Source organism: Mytilus galloprovincialis, chromosome 3 (genome assembly GCF_965363235.1).
Source record: "Mytilus galloprovincialis chromosome 3, xbMytGall1.hap1.1, whole genome shotgun sequence".
NCBI lineage: Eukaryota > Metazoa > Mollusca > Bivalvia > Mytilida > Mytilidae > Mytilus > Mytilus galloprovincialis.
Genome location: NC_134840.1, coordinates 10,001,060 through 10,026,030, shown reverse-complemented (window position 1 = coordinate 10,026,030; position 24,971 = coordinate 10,001,060). Strand labels below are relative to the sequence as shown.

The window sequence follows — 24,971 nt, the reverse complement described above, 5'->3', positions numbered from 1 at the left end:
AAATACTGAACTCCTCCGAGGAAAATTAAACACGGAAAGTCCGTAATCAAATGACAAAATCAAAAGCTCAAACACATCAAACGGATGGATAACAACTGTCATAACCAGTATAATACTATTCGTATGAAACATGTACACAATTTAGTATTTTTTTCTACGCAAGAAAAGTCGACCTCTACATATAATATCACCATTGATACATTGAACCAGCCTTAAATATGAACAAAAAGTTGAAAAGTTAAGACAAATAAAGTACGAAGATGAATAGCACCGAGGACCCAACATTCCAAATGTTTTTTTTGTTTTTGTTTTTGTTTAAATACAGCTAAGATAATATATTCTTATGGTATACACTCCTTAGCGTTTCGAAAAGTCTTGTAAACTATTAAATTCTTATCATGACCAAATCGCTGATAATTTAAGTCAGGACAGAAGATAAGTTGAAGCATACAAGTGCTAACATTAAGTACTATCATTTCATATCTGATTCATACACAAGCATTGTTTCATGTCAAGCGCTATTTTCATTTTAATATGAGTTGGCATTTCATTTGGCAATATGAATGGGCATTTTATTTCAATATGAGTGGGCATTTCATTTGGCAATATCATTATTCTGCAAAAGTCTGTGTGTAGATGCTTGTTTGGAAACTTTAGCTGACAGTAGTATAAGACAACAATCACGAATGTTTTGTAATATGCAACATACACAATATCCGTCTTTTCCATGCAATAAGGGATTTACCCTGTGTGAAGAGCACACCTGTATTTCTTTGTAAAAGTTCCGTTTTTGTTGATTATGCCTTACTAAAGAATCTTTTGAACCATACAATACAAGACTATGGAACAATACTGATATGTTTCTCCGAATAGCAGATTCTATCTCAAAATTTAAAATTCGATTAAAAAGCTAAATGCTATAAGTAAAGATGTATCTGATAACTCTTTATCTGGAGGAAACTCAAAAACAATAAATAAGATGCTCCTCATCTTTCTTGAATCATGGCTTGTTCAGAACCAATATAATTTCTGACCCATCTGGGTATTGTGAATGCAAAATTGAGACCGTATTCTCAGTGGACACATCTTAATTTATTTTTGTTCTGAGCATGCACTTTGTATAAACAAAATGTTTCACTTTTCAGTTATATAGAACTTGTCAATTTAAGAATGTATTTTCATTGTAATTTGTTTTGCGATAAATCTTACGAGAAAAATACTTGCTAGTCATCCAAACGTCATCATAATTTACTTTCATCTTTTTGTCACTAGATTTATAAATTTGTGAACAAAAACTCAGGACTGGTTTTATTTTTTGAGGGTTTCCAAATTCTAAATGAAGGGAAATCCGGAAAGAACGCACAAACATAATACAATGTTTTCTTTATTTTATCATTTCTGAAACAATATACAATTTTCAAATAATTTGGTCTCGATCATCACTGAACAGACTATTATTGATGGAACTCACATCAGGTGCAAAATAAAATGTACCTTTAAAGTATTTAGCCTTTGTAGATTATGAAACGTTTAGAAAGTGTTAGACTAGTGTTAAGGGTAAAGAAGTAAAATGTTTTATACTCTTGCAAAAGGAAAGATATGTTAGATTGTATGTACTATGACCATACAATGTATTCATACCGGATTCACATCGCCCTAGGAGTAGATAGTTTCACAGTTACGCTGAAGCCCTGCTTCGATTTTTGATAAAATTATAATTGTTAATAGTTTAGAAAAGGGTTTCTTGGTGTACTTGGCAGAATAATAAATAATCATTTTAAGGACAATTATGTAATTTTTGTATCCAGTACTGTGTAGGAAAATTAAGTTCTTCATCTTTGGGTGAAATTGTAAAGAAACATAAAGCAGACACTTTATTGTCCAGGATTACCTCTATGGTACGTCTCGAGGACGCATATTTCAAGTTAACAATTGAATCGTCTATACCTAATTCTGTTATCAAGAAGTTTATGTAATATGAATCACACACAAAAGCAATGTTGGTTGAGTTTTTTATGCAGGGCTTTTTGTTATTACAGTCGCATTCCACTGTCCAGACGTCAAGGGAAATCTGTGAGTTCAAGTAAGGATATGAAAACAACATTCAAATAGCAATAATGATTGTCACATCAAAATCTAAATATATAGCTTGATTCGTGATATATATGGTGATAAATAAAACGTATGAATATCGTTGATTGAACGTAGTTACTGCTAGTTTAAGTTTTAACAATATTTTGTTCAAATGAATTGAATTGGATTGGGCAACAGGCATAGCCTATGGAAGCCCTCTCCACAAAACAAGGTACAATATATTACATTCTAACAAAGCAACACATACACAAACATGACAAAACAGAATTAATTTTTTCAAAAATACCTCTTAGCTGGCTATAATGATGCTTCAAATAGTTAACTCAGATCAAAAGTATGACTATTTTAAAAATGCTTCAAATGTTAACTCAGAAAAATAAAAAATAAAATAAATTATGAAAAACGTTTGAATATTCTAGGTAATAAACTCCAACATTGATTTAGAGGTCTCACATTAAATTCAATGGACTCCAGTCAGCTATTTAAAATAATAAATTTAATAACTCATTTTTAAAACAACATGTTTGATATCATGTACTTATTTTCACTAAATTATTGCACCTGAAGAAAAACGACAGCGAGTAATAACCATATTGATACATTAAAGAATTATAATAGTATAAAAATAATTTAGAATGTTAATTAGAAGAAAAAAAATAGATTTAAGAAATTAAAGATCTACAAATTGAATATATGAATGATATAGAAATAAAGGTGCATTTATTAGATTTTCAGCTTTAATAATGTTAATTTCAATGTACTTGTACTGGCCGGACCAGTGAGTGTAACCAAGATGACTGGTTTTAAGTAAGGATAAAACAATCAGGAGCTGACTTTTATTTTACTACCAATCCAAATGGTGAAAAACTGAAAATACAAATATAAATACAATTTTACAATGTGTTCAATGATAATTAAAGTCCATTAAAAATACGGATAAACAGTTCGTAGTTATATAAAGCTGTAAATGTTCTTTATAATGATAAGTAGATTAATATTCTTGCACACGTCGGGTTCTGTCTGAATTAAATTGTGTAATCGCAGATACGAACAGTTTGAACGGTTAAATGTTCATAGTTTCTTTATATCATAGGAAAATATATTAAACAGTTCATAGCTGATGTAAATACATAATTTGTAATGTTTTAAAGGTAACTCACGCTGTGGTTAGCCACGAATTGTTCCTTTGGACAACTTGTCCGCTGAATGTTCTTTGCAGTTGTGCACACGGCCTACTGAGCAGTTTTCGTTATTCAGAAGAGAGGGAAAGGTAACGCGGATTCCTACACTGTCCTGTATATAAAACTCCTAAAACTGGAGCACGTAAAGCAATGTACGCAATGAAACATTAACAGTATAAAATGATGATCAAATGAAGAACAAATGATGAATGAGTTACAGAACAGTACTGTCGTTTGATTTTTAACTTTTGTTTCAATTTTAATTATTTTTCAGCTGGTCCGGGTCTAGGAGCTTAAATATAATATAAAATACAGACATACAAAGTAAAAGTTAATTTGGTTTTGGACTATAAAATACATTTTATTATACAAATCTCTCTGAATTTTTTATATATTCATGAACAGCCTGAACTATCTGCACATTGTCTTCAATACTCATCGATTGATCACCAAATAATATCAACTTTAAATCAATGTCAACTCCATAAGCAAACAGTTAATCAAGGAGTGTGATTCTGTTAAAAGTGTATGATGGACAATCAAAAAAATAATGTCGATTGTCTTCACATTTATATAAACATTTAGGACAGGAAGGTTCTTCTGTCAAAAAATCATGAAACAAGTGAGAATTCAAATTACTTGCATCGTTTCGTAATTGACAATGAATAATATTAAATTTTCTTATACCTGAACAAAAAAAAAAAAAAATATGAGGAATCTCTGGTTTATATATTCAATCAAGTACAGATTTGAACTGGTTAATCGACAAAGAATTTTTAGCATTTGATCTAATTCATTCCAGAGTTAACAACAGATGGTATGCAACTTCTATATTATGAAACTGTTCTGCATTTTGGGATGGTATAATTCTGAGAGTCTCTCCTAAGATCGTAATCATTCGGTGTGAGAAGACAAGGCTCTAATAAATCTATCATATAACTTGGAGAAAATCCACTTTTTATTTTATAAAATGTAATAAGTTTATGCTTCTTCCTTCTGTCTGATAATTTTTCAAGACCTATTTAAGTGTATAATTTTTTAAGAGAAGTTGTACGTCGGAGACCAGTTAAGCTACGAGAAGCTTCAATTTGAACACTTTCCAATAAGTTAGGCTAAGCTTCTTGTTAAATACAATTATCCCATATAATATTTGCTGCTAGCGTCAATCACAACTATTTTTGAAAAAAATCAAACGTTTCGGACAATACTGATCTAGTTCCCCTAAAAAGTAAAAAAAAAAAAAAAAAAAAAAAAAGAAGTTCGTAGATGTGTAGAACTTACAGTTAGTAAAACAACTTTGTCGATTTACATATTTCTAATGCCCATTTCGTATCATGACCTCGTCTGAAGCGCTCATAAGACAAAGTTGTCATAAGATACTTTTGGCTGTGCTTTTGATGTCTTTATTTGTTGTGTAGCTACGTAATTATTCATGCATCCCTGGCAATCAAATGTTGGGGTTGGAACGTCAACGTTAACCCCGTAAAGAGTCTCGGATGCACGAAATGTTTGCGGAGCTATTGTTTAATGTGATATCTAAAATGCGCTTTAAATAGCCACACATATACTTTTCCTTTGTGTTAAGAAGTGGCGGTTTGTGTGGTCTGTTGACCTTTTTTCTTCTTTCTTGATAAACTGAAAATAGCAATGTTTCTTTTTATAGGTTCTATGATTACATGTATAATATGTAAGCCAACTAAGTTATTGTCTGCTTTCAATGTCATCTTAAAAAAAACAAAAGTATTACCTTACATCAATTATATACTTCACAGACGTAGTTATTCCAAAAAGAAACATTTTGATGGTTTCTATTGTGTTTTTTTCGTCAATTTACGTTAGTTTATCATCGCTGTTCATATCATCGAATACAATGCTAATATCTAAATAACACTAGCTATTAAAGGCACACAGTTTTCCCGATACAATTACACCACGGAGTATTCTTATCAATTAAGAATACTTTAGAAAGAAAGCAATTTAGGCCATACATCTAATACATCAAACCATATTTGAAGTAATTTAGCAATTTCTACAAACATTGTGTCCTGTCATGCGCAACTGGAACTAGCTATGATTTTTAATATGAAAAGCAATCTCGACCAATAAACAACATGATATGTTAGCATACAAGTGGTTTAAAGAACATGTCACGAGATTGTTATAATTCATTTATTGTCTTCTCAATTGTTGGAAACAACTAATAGATTTAAAAGCATTGGTGCTGGCTACAGTTATAGAGAACTCATGCAACCGTCATACCAATATGTTTTAGAAAATAAATCATAGCATTAATCTTAATTCGTGTTTATATAGTTTGTCAGACGTCATTTAAAAAATGAAGGACTACATGTTTAAATTAAGTATAACTTTGATGATAACATCAATTCAGATTCTCCTGAATATGACATTAGTGGAATGTAAGCTGTCACCACGTGTGTATACTACTCGTTACGGAAGCCTGATAGGTATGATGATTCACAGGAATGGTTTAAGGCCGGTAGAAGTCTTTAACGGATTACAATATGCATCTACAAGACAAACGAGATTGCGCTTCATTCCTCCCTCAAGTTCACTTGAGAAATGGATTGGAAATAGAGTATTTTATAATACAAGTTATCGTGGTGTGTGTCCGCAAGCTTATATGCCAGGACAAGGAATTTCTAAACGTCCTATAAATTATCTGAAACATCGCAAGAACATCGAAAAACATGTTGTAAATCAAGCTGAAGAATGCCTAATGATGAATTTGTATATTCCACGGAAAGGTAAGATTATATTTCTCATTATAGAAGTCCCCTCTTAAATGATAGGACAAATAAAGATCATTCCAATAATAAAGCTTGCTATATACAGGTGCTGATGGTTCTCGTAGATTAACTGGTTATAACCTAGTACAGAAAATGTTTTATCTTTGGTGTCATGTTTTTTTTACACACATTGTCCACTTCATTTTTTATATTTTAATATGATACCTGCCTACTCCAAGACAAAATTTCACCTGTACACACTCGTACATAAGATACAAAAATGTAATGTCAAGTTAGAATAGATATTCTTAAACAATATGGGTAACAAACGCTTGATTAAAAATGATGAAAGTGTTTACATGTAACACAATATCTTAAACAATATTATTCACAAGAATCACATAACAATTTATTATACATGTATGACATAAATATCGAGTATTCAGAAACAATTATACATGTATGACATAAATATCGAGTATTCAGAAACAATTAAAGTTGCTGTTACAAACTGTTTCCTTGAATACATAAACTGCTCTTGCATGGTCGAAAACGTAAAGTGTGGCATTAACTGTGACCTATAGAGATATGAAAAACATATTGTAGAAATGTAATAGTAAAATAATACAAAATGAATGTAATATTGTTATTCAGTGGTTGTCGTTGTTTCATATAAAAAGATATGGTATGATTGCCAATGAGACAACTCTTCACAAGAGGCCAAATGACACAGAAAATAACAACTATATGTCATGGTACGGCTTTGAACAATGAGCAAAGCTCATACCGCATAGTCAGCTATAAAAGGCCCCGATATGAGAATGTAAAACAATTCAAACAAGAAAGCTACAATCCCGTTCCCTTCTCACGAATGTGACCCACCGAATTGGACTATTAACTAGGTTTGTAATAACTTGAGCAACACGACAGGTGCCACATGTGAGGCAGGATAGGCTTACCCCTCCTGGAGCACCGGAGACCACCCCCAGTTTTTGGTGGAGTTCGTTTTGCTTAGTCTTTAGTTTCTGATGTTGTGTTTTTTGTACTATTATTTGTCTTTTTCTTTTTTAGCCATGGCATTGTCAGTTTATTTTCAATCTATCAGTTCGAATGTCCCTGAAATATCTTTCGCCTCTCTTTTATTTACATGAAAATGAACGAAAAACAAATATGTAACACAGCAACAAACGCCTACCACAAGCTCCTGACTTTTTGGGACAGACAAAATACATACTTTGCTGATTGTTGAAGGCTGTACGGTGACCTATAGTTGTTAATGTCTATATCATTTTGATCTCTTGTAGACAGTTGTCTCATTGGCAATCATACCACATCTTCTTTTTTATACAGAGTGTGGCGGGGTTACACATGTTAGGGATCCAATTCCTCCCCTTACCTGAGACAGTGGTGTACCAGTACATCATAAGAACGAACAATAAGATCAGTTGAAAAATGCTTAATTCACCAGATTGATACAAAAGCAAACAGCTAACAAAAACATAGAGTAGACGAGGTTGGGTACTTGTACATCCCTACAACAAAGAGACACTAAGCACAGATCTTAGAGAACTTGCAGTTACTGACAACTTGTTCAAAAGCAGGTGTTTTTTTGCGGACTGACTGCCTCCTCAAAATCAAATGGTCTTCCCGTCTATCCACTTTATGAAGTACGTATTTGTTTTAGGCTATCGCTTGAAATTAGTTTCTGATGTGCGGATGTAGGCATTTTATTTTCCTTATGAAAATTATTCATAATATGAAACGATCCACGAGTTATAGATGTATAACATTATTTTGTTGTCTTGTCTAGTTCGAATTGAATCAGACACGTAATGTGTTCAAGTAACAAGTATACAAACTGCACATAAATGGGCTATTTCTCAGACTTTTATGACTACTTGCATGCAACCAGACCTCAACAGACTTATGTTAATATCGAAAATGATGCAAGTAATTGTTTGATTTTGCTACTGATATTTCCGTTTAATTGAAATTAAATGTATATGATTGAAATATGTGCAGCCGAGACATCCGGCTGTTTAGAAGTAATGGGTTATTGACGACAACCTGACAATGCTAATTATGTTAAAAACAAATTTCTACAAAACAGAAAATGAAAACTAAAATAATAACTTTACAGTTCTCTTTGAAAACAAAAAACTAGATTTTAGAATAAGAAAAATTTTCACCAAGTAAAGAGAGAAAATCTAGTCGCCTTTTTAAGCTCGTCTATATTAGTTTGATATTTTCCGACGAAGAACATCTGTATTTATATAAAAAGAAGGTGCAATGAATTCAGTTAATTCTCAACCAAAGGCCTCTTTTTTTATGACTTCTTGGAAGATTTGAGATATACAGACATCATTGGAGTAAATTGAAAAGAATAGAAGAAACTTGGGTTTCCATTTGCTGTTACAATTGAAACTTCACATTAATTTCAAATTATTTTTGACAAATGAAAGATAGAACTGATCACTATTTTCTTAATTCCAATTTCCATAAAGCATATCGAGGAATTTTCTTTAAAAAAGTCTTGATAGTAGAGACTTTACGACCATCAGCCAGTCGTCATAAGGACGACTAGACAGGATAATTCCATCACTAAGCCTCCTGTTGGATCAATTAAACAAAGATTTTGCTCAAAACCAAACATTCGGAAAGTCAACACATAACACGTTTTTTCGTTAAATATCAAACGGGTGTGAAGGGGAAAAAAAAAAAATATAAATATGCATAAATGTCGGACTTTTACAGTAGACTATAAGGTATGTTTTTTTCATTGTTTTGAAGGTCATACGATAACCTATAATTGAACTTAGATGAAAAACTTTCTCATTGGCAATCATTCCCTATCTCCTTATTTTTATAAATATGCTTTTTCTCTAATATTAGAAAAGAGCTTCGACCACAAAAGCTTTTTGAAGTGTCATTTTACATTTTCTTTTTTTCTATTCGGTGACGGTAAATTGAATACTTATCGTTTATATTCACATGAATTAATATGCAGTTAATTAAAATATGCAAATATTTTCTGTCTTTCAGGCGTAGTACGTGTAAGTGAGGTGTGTTTTTCTTTATGTTTAGATACTAGTAGAAACTGCATATTTGAAAAAAGTTAAAACCGCTTTGAAACTTTTATGTTACACGAATAGATTTTAAACGAATCTGATTTTAAAGTTTCAAAATTGTTTTAAGAAATTTACATTCTGAAACCAAAGTTCTTCGCCGACTTACATGTATTTATGTATAAAGTTGAAGTTTTTCATCAAGATGTTACTACTTAATGCAATGAAGCATGCAAATCGGTCTTAAGCAGGACATACATGTCAAATAAACAAATTTATTAAAACTATTATTTCATTCAATTTTTAACACTTTCTAAATTTTTTTAATAATTTTTCCAACAACGACAATTGGTTAAACAGTTTTTTTTGTATTTGTAATTGTAATAATGCTAAAATAAAGAATATCTGAAAATGTAAAACAATATATTAAGCATTTTGGCCGCTCTCTTGGTGAGAAAACGGAAACATGTGGTCATGTATTCAAGCATTACAAGGCTCTATTTTACACTATCTATCGGACGGAATAAATGCACGAAGTCCTGAAAAGAATGCCTAGTATTTTTTTCTTTCAAACACTTAGCATTGCAGTTTGAATCGCTTTTATGAAGGAGATCTAAATAAGCGACTGCATCTTAAAACAATAAAAGACTTATAAAGTCGTTTTTAATGAAATATAAATTAAGATTCTTGACTAATATTTATTGGGGAATAAAGAAAATTTTTTTTTATAAAGTTAAGCACAATATTTTTTCAGACAACAGTTTTCCTGTTTAAACAAAGGGGCAATACTCTAACGTAAATAATACAATTATTCTAAATGTGTTCAATAAATAACTTTCTCAAAGAACTAGGATGGTTGTTACAGTTCATTAACGTAAGGACTTAATGGGACACATATGAAAGAAATCTATACTTTTACGACATTATGATTTCTGACATTGAATTGCATCATGTTTATCGAGAGACAAAAGATTGTTAGAGTTCACAAAGTCAGTTCTTTCTTGACAGTTCAATACATCACGTCAATTAAAGCACATTAAAGATGACACTTAATCTTTATTCTTAAGACTGAAACATACAATAAGATGTATATCATAATTGAGATTATTATCTTTCTTTCAAATGTCCATAAATCTTTTTTGAAAACTGTGTGTACTAATCTGTACTTATCGAAATATAAAAATATTAAATAATTTTGTTGTTTCTTGGTTGTGCACGATGTTTCCACAATGGAAATAAACATAGAAAAATGCATACATTCTGTTTTCTTTGAGAAAATTAAAGTACATATTTTGACGTAATTGTGACGTCATCAGATAAAATTCTTTATGTTTTTCATTTATATTTCTTGACCCTATGCATCTCTAAACATTATGTGCCAATTTGAAATAGTTATCAAACATTTATTTTCTTCTCAGTCTCATGCAAAAAAGTTTATATTTTCCTGAAAATGACCTACTCCTTTGTGATTTTTCTCAGTTTTAAGAACAAAATGCATATTTTTTCATTTTTTTGTTATAAATGATTGACAAAATACATATCTAAGAAATTTGTAAAGACAAAACTAATATGGAATGTACATGATTCTTGTAAAATCATGTTTTGTACTCCTCGCCCATTTTCTCAAAATTTTTGCTAAAAAGACTGACTTGATTGGTCGAAAAATTTGAAAACTGGATTACTCAAAAACTGTTCATTGCAAATATTCCATTTTTTTTCACAGAGTTATGTTTGATTACAATATTTTTAAAATTCATTGATATTTTCCGCTTGTATCACACGTTTTGGAAATAATTCCAGAACGAGATTTCAACAAGACTGAAACGTCAGAAGAATACATCCTAAATATATGAATACAAATATAAAAAAAGATGTGGTATGACTGCTAAACAGACAACTGTCCACCAAAGTAGAAGTTAACTTTTATGGGTTACCGGATGGCCTTCAAAAATGAGCAATGTAAATTATGCAAACGAGAAAACTAACAACTAATATACAATAGAAGGTCAATTTTAGAAATATATAAACTTTTTTGTATGAGGCTGAGAAACTGGGGAAGTAGTTATCAAAGGTACCTGGATTATAATCTAGTACGTCAGACGTGCGTTTCGAAGGGCGAAGTTCTACCGAGCCCATCCCCAGTTTTGTAAGTACAAAAAAGTTTATATTTTCATGACATTGTCCTAATATTTAATACATTGATAGCATTTTAGATTGTAACACAAATGTCAAACTTATTTTCATCCCTTAATAGAGCCCTGATTGTAGAGAAAGTGTTCTATGAGGAAATTAACATTATACAAAATATAGCTATGAGACTATATTTAGGAAATAAACACAGGAAATTACAGTATAAAACTATTATGTACAAACAACAAAAATAAACAAATAGGATACAAAGCAACACACAACCAATTGAATTGCGGGCTCTTAACTTTGGACAGGCACACACAGAAAGAGACCGTTTTTCAAACAGTTTTTCAGGTGTCCAACCTTCCCCATACATAAGACAGTTGTGTAACAGAACAAAAATGCAAGCTATGAAACTTAATTGAAAAGGGCCTAACTAATCGGATCGACAAAAAAAAAACAACAAGAAAACGACTAACAACAATAGTGAAGACACTAAGTGCAGATCCGAGAGTATTCGCTAGTTCAAACCCAATAACAACTTACAAAAATAATGTATCTAAATTTAATACCAGAATATCAATCTGTGCATATCCAACATCTTACAGATTTCTTATTTTATAAACTTTTATAAACAGTCATAGAGAAACATGATGTTTATAGGTGTAAAGTATTACAAATGTAGCAATACTATTTAGTCTATTTGTAAGTTATTGTAAACAAAATCAACATTTATACAGAAAAAAAAAAGAGTATTGAAAGAGCTACACACTACGAGGCGCCGAATGGGACTCTTGTGGTTTTGTACTCGAAATTCAATTTTGTACGGACACAAGTGAGTTTTTTTCAACAAAAATTAGTTCAGTTTAACAAAATTTTTAGCATACTACACATTTAAATTTTGTCATACAAAATTATCTTTCATTGGATAAAAGTTAGTTTTGTCATGACAAAATTCATTTTTGTAACACAGACTTTACTTTTGTTACCGAATTTGAAAATTGGGCGACAAAAGTCCATTTTGTATGCAAATCAGTTTAGTTTGGATTCTGTGAACTAATTTGCATGCAAAACTGAGATTTTGTCACACAATTCAATTTTGTGTTTATTTTTGTGTAGACAAAATTGAGTTTTGTTAAACAGAAGTGAAAATTTAAAACTAAAGTCAATTTTGTGCCACGAAAGTCAATTTTGTGCCACCAAAGTCACAAAGGTCATTTTTGTCACAAAAGTCAATTCTGTGTCACAAAAATAAACACAAAATTGAACTTTGTCATGACAAAAATGAATTTTGTCTACAAAAATGAAATTTGTAATAACAAAATTGAATTTTGTGTAAAAAAAAAATGAATTTCGTCTACAAATTGAATTTTGTCATTACAAAATTAAATTTTGTGTCAAATAGTCAATTTTTTCAACACAAAAATAGACACAAAATTGAATTTTGTCATTACAAAATTAAATTTTGTGTCAAATAGTCAATTTTGTCAACACAATAATAAACACAAAATTGAATTTTGTCATGACAAAAATGAATTTTATGTTTATTTTTGTGTAGACAAAATTGAGTTTTTTTAAATAGTGAAAATTTAACACAAAAGTGAATTTTCTGTCAAAAAATTCTTTTTTGTCACAAAAAGCAATTTTGTGTTACTAAAGTCAATTTTGTATGCAAATAAGTTTATATTTGCATACTTAAATGAAGAAAATGAATGTTGTCTACAAAAATGAATTTTGTCTACAAAAATGAATTTTGTCTACAAAATTGAATTTTGTCTACACAAATAAATTTTGTCATAACAAAAATGAATTGTGTCTACAAAAATAAATTTTGTCTACACAAATGAATTTTGTCTTAACAAAAATGAATTGTGTCTACAAAAATGAATTTTGTCAACAAAAATGAATTTTGTCAAGAAAAATGAAGTTCTCATAAAACAAGTCTGTATCACATAGTTTTGTAAGACAAAAATGATTTTGTTATGACAGGATTGAATTTTGTACAAAACCACAAGAGTCCTATTCGGCGCCCCGTACACACAGTGTTAAATTAGCAACCTCTAACAATAAGTTTTCATGCTTTATTTAAAGGATAACCAACTCGAAAAACATCATCATTGTAAAAATTAGGATTTCGAAACCGTTTGTAATATTTTTTTTGCAGGTACAGCCAAACTGTATGCTCGTATATATAGTGGTAAATATCGGGACGCAAACAAAAGAAAATCCAATCTTCATACGTATACGATAGAGAAAGTCAATAATAATACAATATAGATCAACAGTTATTTCTAAATAATATTTGTTCATTTTACAAAAGTTACTTGTTAAACTGTGTTACATGTATTATTAGAAATATACATGCCAATACACTTTGCTTTATGTTCAGCTTTTATCGAGATAATTTCATTGGAAGCTTGTGAAACTGAAATTCAAAATATGCTAATCTTTGCTGCATATTAATAAAAAAAAATATCTAATTAAAAGATCTTTCTGATCACCAATTTTGTAGTTGTTCCACAAAGTCCTTAGCATGTAACCATTTCCCAAAGTATACATATTTTAACACACCTAAGATATCGAGCACACGGGTCTGCTTTTGTCACATGTACATGCTTAATAGAAAGTCTGTTCGTGAATATAAACAATTAAAAGTTTGTCTGTGCAAGTTAATTTTTTTATATACAATTATTTAAAGTAAAGTTCGTCTCGATTTTTGTACATGTATTTCTGTGGTCTTTTCATATTCAATGTTTACATTGAGATAAGGTCTGTTTGAATTATTATTTAGAAATAACTGTTGATCTTTATTGTATTATTATTGGCTTTCTCGAATCATCGTATACAGTTTGAATTTTGTCTGTTTGCGTTGACTAGATTTTATCACTGTGTATACGAGAATTCGATTTAAAAGTCACAATGATGCATCAGATTTTAAAAGTTGAATATGTTTATATACTTGAATGTCAATATTTTCCTATAAAACACGTGCGCATTTGACTATCTTATAAAGGACCATCGTTTACTAATACCTTGTCCAAATCTTCTGAAATGTATTTGTACTGAATTATGTCTTCCCGTACTTTGTTCTAGACATGACCGTGATAATGCATACTTATGTAAAAATGGTATTTTTAAAATAAATATTAGCTTCCTCATCTGGAACTGATCTAAACACTTCGTTTGTGTTTGGTCTTATAATTCTTTATAGTCTATATTCTTACATTTAGCATGGGAAAAGGTCGTGCATCCCTATTGTGTTGCTGTTAGGGTTACTTTCTATAAAGTACAACCACCGTTATGAAATTTCATCTCAGCAGGTTAATTAGTTTAAGTAAGCAGTCAGTAAAAGCTGTTTTGAAGATAATAGAAAGAACTTGCATTTTACCCCTATGTTTTATTTTTAGCAATATCGGCCACATTGGTTGACAGGCGGGATCATTGGACACATTTTTAAACAATAAACCCACATGATGATTGTGGTCAAGTTTGGTTGCATTAACCTAAGTATTTTCAGAGTAGAAGATTTTTGTGAGAGTAAAAACAGAAAATAGGCGACGTACGCGTCTGGCGTATATACTAAATTTAGTCCTGGTATCTATGATGAGTTTATTTACAACCACTAGGTCGATGCCACTGCTGGTAAAGATTTTTTTCCCCGAGGGTATCACAAGCCCAGTAATCAGCACTTTTTGTGCTGAAATGAATTGTCATTGATATGGTTATATTTATAAATTTACTGTTTACAAATTTTTGATTTTTTTTAAAATACTAAGGCTTTTCTACCTCAGGCATAGATTACCTTAGCTGTATTTGGCAAAACTTTTAGGAATTTTGGTTCTCAATGCTCTTCAACTTCGTACTTTATTTGGCCTTTTTAACTTTTTTGGATTCGAGCGTCACTGATGAGTCTTTTGTAGACGAAACGCGCGTCTGGCGTATATACTAAATTTATTCCTGGTATCCATGATGAGTTTATTAAGTGATGCGAGAAATTGACGTCAATATAAAAATTTAAAACGAAATGACGTAATTTATGTACAATTACATGTAAATGCAGAACTGAATGCTACAAGCAGTAGTTAATCTTAAAGATCAAATTCATTTTTGATTGTTTTCAAATTTCAATACGTTGTGGAACTCTAACCTTTCGTGGAACTTTTAACCAGATTGCTATAGTACAGGTACTGTGGCGTAATAAAGACGAGCAAATTACGACACGGACAATCTTCGTGACTTCTACTTCACTTAAAGCATCAGTGTCAATTACTGTCGGACAGATTAGGAAATTCAATAATAGTAGACACAATTAAGACGGGAAATACCATTAATGTAAAGGTAGCATCTGACAGGGTTCCAATATATAGTACAATACCGAGGCTAAAAGCTTTTATGTCAGGAGATTACAGAAAATATTCTAACGCTATAAAACAAGTGGTTTTGTTGTAAACGAGGAATGTGTAGGATCTTTAAAAGCTGTTGCATATTTAAAGCCAGAATATAGTCAGCTTTAGTTATTCCAGAATACTGAAAATATAATTATAAAGTAATTACACAAAGCTACAACATATCGCATATCTAACTTCATGTCAGTTTTAAAAACAATATATTATCCAAACTACTCATGCTATTCCCTAATTTCTGTTTAGAATATCTTACTCTATAATAAATAATCATCTTATAACGGCATTAAGGTTCGTCTTACCTACAACTAAACATCCTTTATACATATACATTAAGGTTCGTCTTACCTACAACTAAACATCCTTTATACATATACATTAATGTTCGTCTTACCTACAATTAAACATCCTTTATACATATACATTGAGGTTCGTCTTACCTACAACTAAACATTCTTTATACATATACATTGAGGTTCGTCTTACCTACAACTAAACATCCTTTATACATATACATTGACATACGCTTGGAAGTCAAATATATAAATGTGTTAGCAAAAATCTAAATAATTTTAAACTGTAAAGACAAAGGCCAGTATTAGACATACTTAACATTCTTTGTAGAGTTCACAGATACATTAAATACTCAGTATAGGTAGAATTATGTACCATGTACAATTGAAATCTGCTGATGGTCTAATAGTACTATTTGATATGTTATTTTTGTTAAATAATATTCATTTTTACATTTCTACACTATTTAATTGCCAAACAAAAAGCAACATATTTTCTTGAGGTTATACTTTTTCTGTTTATTAACACCATATGATGATTCGGTAATCTTATGGGCAATTTTTTTCTTACATGACCTAAGTGAATAGCCTTTTACCTGGATTATCATGTTCTCTTATATACATTTTAGATGGTATCTTTTGACAAAACATATTTGGTAAAAATGTTCGGGAAAGCTGGCGACATATATCCAAACTAATAGATTTGGATGGGCACTTTAGTAAACCTTATTACAATGCACTTTGTAACTCTATACAGGAAGAAAATAATGTATCTTTTTTGTTGTAATTTAACAGCACATAAAGTAATCGTTAAATTTGCTTGACATTATGTAATCAAGTTTGATACATGTCAGGCTACTAAAAAGTTAATTGTAGTTACATTTATGATCTCTCCTTCCTACAAAAATTAATTTCAATTCGTTCTTTTATGTTCGGATTGGAATAAATGTCGGATCTGACTAATTACCAACATCAGGCAAATCAGCCAATTTAAATTGCTCTCCTGGCAGCTGTAAACGAACGTAGCTGACAGTACCAAAGTGAGCTATCACATATCAATTATGTCAAAAGAAAATGTACATAACGTGCCATTTTAATTGCTTACATCCATAAAATAATGATATAATTGTGCTGTATTAATAATTATCTTATTTTAAAATGATATTTATAGAGGAGCACTAAAAAGTCGAGTGGCAATTTTTTTTTATAACATGACAAGACAAAAATATTTCTCATGCTAATTTTAATACAAGTTTGGAGAGAAGTAAAGTACAATAAGTAGTATTATAGATTTGTATCATTTTTATTTAAATAAAAAGCGAATGCAAACGTCGAGACATCAATTTCATATTAAATGAATGAAACACACTAAGCCTATTATGATAGAAACCATGCTCTTTTCTAAGTCATGGCATATGATCATTACAAAGTGGAAAGATAATGTGATAAATTAATAAAGATAACAAAATTATTAAGGGACAACCATTCGATATTCTAAGGAACGAGGAGCTATGAGTACTAGTATATCTTTTCGGAAGGCATATATTCATATTCAACTTTTGTAAGGTTTTAATTTTGGTTATCATTTTTGTATTTAAGGAATAACTGTAATATTTTTTTCTGGATATGAAGAAATAACATCAAAAATGTGGTGCAAACTGAATAACCCGCGTAGCTGGTTATTTTAAAGTGTGCACCACATTTTTTATGTTACTTCGAATAGGCAGAAAAAAATATTACAGTTATTTATTATACATATTTTAATTCAAAATTCCATTTTCAACCGGAGTAAACCATGAAAAAACGTTGATGACGTCACGGTCACATGGCTAAATTTTGTCTATGAACTGATAAATTAAACAACGTCAGTCAATTAGAAGAAGGTTACATCCAAAATTAAATTATACTTTGATATAGTGCATTTTGTTTGGCAAAACAGTAATTTTCATCCTGCGTAGGGCAAAACGATTTATTTTTAGATCCTACCAATTCAGAATTTTCATGTTTAATAACCTCCTCCCACCTCTAAAATATGTGAGGGAGATTTGACATAACCGTTTTACGAATTTTATTACATCTTTCAAAACAGCACATTACAATACCTAGTTTACATGTAAAATTATCTGAGTCTTTACATATTTTACCCAAATTTTCTTCTGAAGGATAGTTATTGGTTCCAATCTATACCTGTTGAGACTAAAATTACATTGTATCATATGTCTAAGGTTTTATTTATTACATTATCTCTAATCATTCTGTCATCTGTAATTATAATGTATTATGAATGATTGATGCTCCTATAGCGCAGCTCCTACTTCTGAATTTATCTAATAAAGTTCTCAAAAATAATGAACGAGATATGTTAATATTTTGTAGTCACTAGAAATGCAAAATCACTCTATTCAGTAGATATCTAATATTCAAATATTTAAATTTTATTTAGTAAAAAAACCAATATCTGTGATTGAATGAATGTTACGTTAAACATGACCATTCACAGCTTGTTAAAAGTCAAATATATATGAGACAAGGTCTTACGAAATTACAATATTCCATAAAGATAAACATTTGTATAGGTGTCAGACCACCAATTACTCCCTCCAATTTAGAACGTATGTAAAAGTAGTCCTACTTTGACACAAACTAGTGCTTTTGATGTCATTGTTTACTTAAACTAACCAACAAATTTGCAGAAATGAAACTTTTGGTGAATGGGAAATATATTTAGACCATTTTGAGCCCAAATTCACTTGTCTATGAGTTTGCATTAAAAATTCAGGATTAATGCGCTACATAGTACACTAATTTAAGATTTCCAGAAAACCGGGAGTTATTTTGGTAGTACCTGTCTTTTCAAAATCAGAAATTTGTTACAAGACTTTAAACATTGGTTGAAAATTGGCATGAAGGAAGGTGATACATGTACAATTCAGGATATACCTGGTTTCCTTGAAGTTAAACTTAAGGTAAAATATTTAGAAAGCTGTGAAAATTGCAAAATTTGGTTGAACAGATAGGGATTTTTAATTGGTGGTCTGACACCTATAGGGTATGATTGAGGATCATACCTAAATACTGATTATAAAACAATCAAAATGGCTTCTAAGAAGCATTTCCAATTTTGCATACATTGTCAGATAGAATTGCGAGGTCTTAAAGTAAACTAAGAAAGAAAAGTGTTTAAATATGTCAACACTGATTCCTAAACGATTAATGTCTTGTGCACATCATTAAGAATAATTTCAATTTTAAATGAGTTGTTGTTTACCCATCTTCTTTCTTTCTGGTTTGTTTGATAGGGTTTCAAGAAAAGAAAAGAAAGGTTAGAAAGTATACCCACATTTCATTGAAAAATGGAATATGAGCGTCACTGATGAGTCTTTTTGTAGACGAAACAGAGTTAATCCTGGTATCTATGATGAGGTTATTTGTAATAGTATATAGAACACTTGGCTTTTCACATATTTGATCTGAGTAGCATCTGATGCAGTGAGTTGTTTACCATATAAGGTTCCTACTGTTTTCATTTGCCACTTTTGATCTTAGAAGAGGGGTTGGGATAACAACTGAAACAAATGAACATATAACGAAATGACGATGAACAAATCCCATACCATATAGATAACTATGAAATGTCGCTAAATTGCAAAAGGTGAAACAATGCAAAATTAAGAACAATAATATCATAAGGTATCCAACGTAAGTCACTTGAAATTGGCACTCGATCAAGACCATGCACACGAGAGTGCAATTGTTCCCTTAACTCAGATAGTTGTGTAACATCACAACATAAAGAAAAAAATGCAATTGTTTTGAAATAATTATAGACTTGATTCATTTGATCTGAACTAATAATAAAACAGAAAGCAACAAACAAAATAACAGAATAACGAAGTTCCCAAAAAGATTTCCCGAGTATATTATATCGTATTAGAGAATTACATGTGGCTTATAAATGACAGATCTTACATTTGTCAATTTGTGTTGTTCTTCTTTATTGGGATAAAATTCCAATTTCTATACAACAGTTTTATAGTAGTAAATTTTAGTCCACGATGTTGATATATACCATCAACTATGTCACAGATTGTCTGTTGTTCTTGCAATTTTTAATCCATATCATTTATAAGTTGTCAATTTCTCGTGTCCTGGACGTTGTCAAGATGTTCATTTTATTGATTCTGTTATTGCACGAATTCCCTAGAGTCAAAAGATAAGAAAAATGTCATTTAGTCGAACAACTGCAAGACGTAAAATTCCATAACATATTCAATAAGTGCAATCATTAAACAAAATTCGTTTCCTTATCTGTCTTGATGGGCATGTACATATTATCAACTTAAAACTTTTCTTTTGAACTTCTTTCAAACATTTCTTTCAAAATGCCAACATAATTAGTATTTCATTATCATGACTTTTTTAATTAATAGGATAAATATTTTTTTTCAAATAAAAAGAATATATGTATGAACATGTTTAAAAATATTATTAATCGCTCATATATAAAACATATCGGTTAGTAGGATACGTCTTTAATAAATTTCTTATACTCCTGGTACCTTTGATGACTATTATCTATGTTGAAATTCAGGGTTTTGTATTCATATGATATTGAAATAATCTATGTGATTTTCTTTATTTATGACGCATACCCGAATCTGATGCTATAGCTTACAATTTAAATCTGGTTATAATATTGCGTCAATGTTTGACATCTAAGCTACACGTAGCATCAGTCATTAAGAATTGTATAGATACAATGTATTCAAAAATATTTGTGAAAGAGGGGCAACCGATACCAGAGGGACAGGCAAACGGTTAGATCGAAAATAAACTGATAACGACATGGCTAAAAAGGAAAAAGACAAACAGACAAGTAATAGTACACCTGACACAACATAGAAAACTAAAGACTAAGATACACACATTTAATAACAATATTACATTACAATTGTGTCTCCCAGTCACAAGTTGATACTTGCATACAGTCGATTCTCCCCCCCCCCAACCCCCGGCCCCACAAATGGCTTTGTCAGTTTGTGTCCGACTCATGAGTTTGATTATCCCTTTTGTAGCTATCGCCTCTCTCGTCTTGAACGTTCTTTGGGGGGGATTCACATTATTTATAGTTTGCAGACGTATACTCGTTATAGCCTTGCTAAGATTTTAATTGCTTCTCATATATCGTTGCCGATAACTCCATTGCAGTCAATTCAGTGCTGTTCAAATCCTGTTTAAACAATTCAGAAATGTCAATACCAGCTTTTCAACAGACTGGAAAACTGAACAGAACTTTGTTGACCTAATGTTGGATTTTATAGTCGTACTCAAACTACAACAGTTGATGTGTGTGAAAAACTACCGAAATATTCATAGCATTTTCTAATTAATTATCGGTCTTTATATATTGATTCATATCAAAATGAACATTAATTTCAATATTAGTTTACTGAGGATTAGACTAGAGCAAACGCTGTCACTTTTCACAAGAATTCTTGCTTTACTCCTAGACTTGCACTTACTAATCGATTATGAAGAACGACTGAGACCTAAGGATGGATTCACTGTGACATTTTTTTTTTAATAGTCAAGTAACATAATAGCAGAATTTCCCTATGGATTTTGTATCTTTGTAGGTTTTTATAAATTTGAAGAATTTGATTTAATTGAAAAACTGATATATATTGACACAGCTTATGTAACATTGTTTATTCAAATAGACGTCCTGCAAACGCTTTGAGTACAGACCCGTGGTAAAATATGAATATATTGTTTGGGCTTTTCCGATCGTACTCCCACGTCATATACTTGTTTATGAATGAGCTACCCGACGTCATAGAACTATGACGTCAGAATATAAGCATTTTACGGGACAATACACGCTTGTGAAACCAAAAATCATCACAAACAAGAAAACGTTATCAAACGATGCTAAAAAGTGTTATATAAGCCATTTTTGTATAATTATAAGACATATTAGTACAACTGTCATGTAGATTCATCCAAACCTATCTAGATATGTTATTGTACATAGTTTAAGCATGTCACTTATTGTAAACCAACTTATTTTCGCGAAAAATAGAAAAATAACGCGAATATAAATCGTCGCGAATTAGTAAGACTTGGATCTTAACTTATTAAACTACATTCAGTAAATTAGAAAAACGCGAAATTAAATACCCGCGAAGTGGACTAGAAAGGACAAAACTCGAAATAAAGTATACGTGAAAATAAGTTGGTATACAGTATTCAGTTTGCTCCGTTCTTTTACGTCAATTTAATAGTGCGTGTATTTATGGGAATGGTAAATAATGCCTTCACCTAGAGCGCTTCGATTCAAAACAGTTGCCGTATTTGTCCTATTAGAATCGAAATAATTCATGGGTCTTGAATATATTGTCATTTTTCCACGGGTTGTCCCTTTATGCCGATATTTTACCCCTCACTATCGATCAGGTTAAAATGTTTGTCATAAAGGGCCAACCCGTGGTAAAATCACGATATATTCAAGCCCCCATGAATTATTTTTTAATTATATTCTGAGTTTGTTCCTGGTAACTCAGAAATATTTCACAGAAATACTCCACTTGCGGTTGGACAGTGAAGTATAATTGTAACAGGCAATCTTAAGAATAAAGAAAGCATCTGTTGTTAAAAAGATATATTTATAGTTAATTGCTCTACCATACTATTCCTAATTTAGGGTTCTCTATGGTGAGTTATTTAAAATATTACATCTTGACCTGACATGTCTCAAGATATTGTAGACAATGACAATGCCTTTCTCATATCTCATTGAGTTAATCTTTGTATGATGCAATTTCTTCTTCATTTTTTTCTGAAGTTAGGATGCAATCTTATTGACGTTTATCCCACAAATCTCTTTACACATAAATTTGAGTTCAAAATAATGCTATTTTACAGAACAGATTCAATTGTGATATTTGCTTTCCCAAAGTTAAATATCTATTTTAAATAAATTAATCCTGTAAGAGTTGTTTACCTTTCGCAGTGTGTTTCTCTGAAATAACACTCTTGTACCAGATCGTTGAGAACTATATTGGATTCCTAATTTTACTGTCAGAATCATCAGACATATATTTACACATGGAATTATACAACACGGATCAGCTGTAATTGATATTTCCATTAATGAAGTCCTTTGGCATCTTTTTTCTCATAAATTGATTGTACAGCTTCCATAAAAAACAATTTTTTTATACATTAAACAAAAACTCTATCTGCTTGTATATACGTAATTTTAATTATAAAATAATGGTGAAACAAATATGTAACGGTTATAGTTAAAATAGCAAAATAGCAAACGACAATGATGTACAGAAATACAGAGTAAAAAGTATAACCGTGTACTTACACAAATTGGACAAACGATAAGGTACATGGACAGGTTTAGTAACACAAATATTTACTGATCCATCAGATATATAATCAAATGTGTTAATAACTTTTGAGAAATTGTGGTATAATCGTATAAATGACGCCGTTTATTTTGAGAGCACCGTAGTTGATACCAAAATAAGCTAAGCGATATGATTATCGAGTACCAATAGTAGTGTCAAGCAATTCCTGCGGAAGTAAGGGGCGACAGTATTTTACCAATGATGAAATCTCATTAATACATTAAACAAATCAAAGTAACAAATAAAAACCGTGGGAATCACATGAACTTCTCCAACAGTAGCGAGATCAGATGTGTGGCCAGGCTAATCGTCCCCTACAATACATGCATCATCCTCTTAGTAAATCTACACAACATGTGACAATTAAGGGATAGGACAAAATCAGTAAACTAACAGATCAGACGACTATACTGTAATCTAAAAATCTAAGAATGAGTAAGCATGTCGCTATTAACAAAAGTGCACTATAACCCAATGATGGTGTTGGTGTGAAGAAACCTCAGTATTACATTGTAAGGACACATTTATTCCAATTTACTGTCAGCTTTCATAGACCTGTGTTGCATAGAAAAGCCAAGATTCCGTGCTTTAAGTAAATAACGAAAAGTCCTACAGTATTTTGTACGTAACATGCGTTACTGTCATACGACGGTAATTTAGATTTTTAAATGCGACATTTACTTTATAATACTACACACCATGTGCCATTGTGTGGGTTGTAGAATTATCAGTTAAAAAATATTCATATTTGGCATGATAGATATATTGAAGAGCAATAGTAGAACAAGAACCTATCAACACAGCAGGACACGTTTTAATTTCCGAATATTAGATATTTATTTATGATTTATTAGATCAATGAAAAATTGTTATGTTGTTTATTCCACAGTTGAAGCCATTACATAATTAGTATAATAGACGGGAATATTAAAAGTGCAAGGTTCATACTTTTTCTTGGAGGGATTTATCACTACATCAATTATTACATATATCATGTTCGAAGTTAATAACAATATCATATAGCATTTTAAAAGTTATGAAACTAATTGTTTATTCTTGATAAGTTCAATAGAAACAGACACAGAACAATATCTTTAATATATCCGCATAAATGTTTATTCAAGGACGACGAGTCATACATGAAAACAATGTACCAGGTTGACAAATCTATAACTGTCCAAGAGGCTAATTGTCTCCCTTTTATGATAATTTCATAGTTTAATTGTCAGTTTGTTTTGTAAATATTAACTCATAACCATGTTCAAAAGATAAAGACGGGCTGGTTTTGTATTGTTAAATATTTCTAAATCTTCGAAATAAAGCTTGTTTGATTTGATCTAATTTGGTAAGAAAGTAAAGTCTTTATTTTTTTATAAGCCTTTGTATTACGAAAGTTTGGCTACCTGCAGATATCTACAGTTATATATGGACTAAGTTATCAATTAGTACTGACTTTTGTTATCATTACATCTCCAGTTTTCATGACTTAGTGTTGGTTGTAAATAAAACGGCAAATAAAACAAATGCATGTACATTTTGAGAATGAACAGATATATTATATTTGATATGCAATTTTAATTCTTGTATATATGATGAGTTTGTATCAAATGATATGTTTGACACCAGTCTATTTATAA

At 30.7% G+C, this 24,971-nt stretch overlaps 1 protein-coding gene across 1 annotated transcript in view; it reads left to right on the top strand.

Annotated features, from left to right (window-relative positions):
- The first annotated feature begins 5,607 nt into the window (after positions 1-5,607).
- The window catches only part of LOC143067158 (neuroligin-4, X-linked-like), a 245,086-nt gene continuing 225,722 nt past the window's right edge, over positions 5,608-24,971 (top strand). Inside the window, exon 1 of the mRNA XM_076240224.1 lies at positions 5,608-6,040. Coding sequence (XP_076096339.1) covers positions 5,611-6,040 — 430 coding nt within the window. The 5' untranslated portion in view covers positions 5,608-5,610. The remainder of the gene's footprint in view (positions 6,041-24,971) is intronic.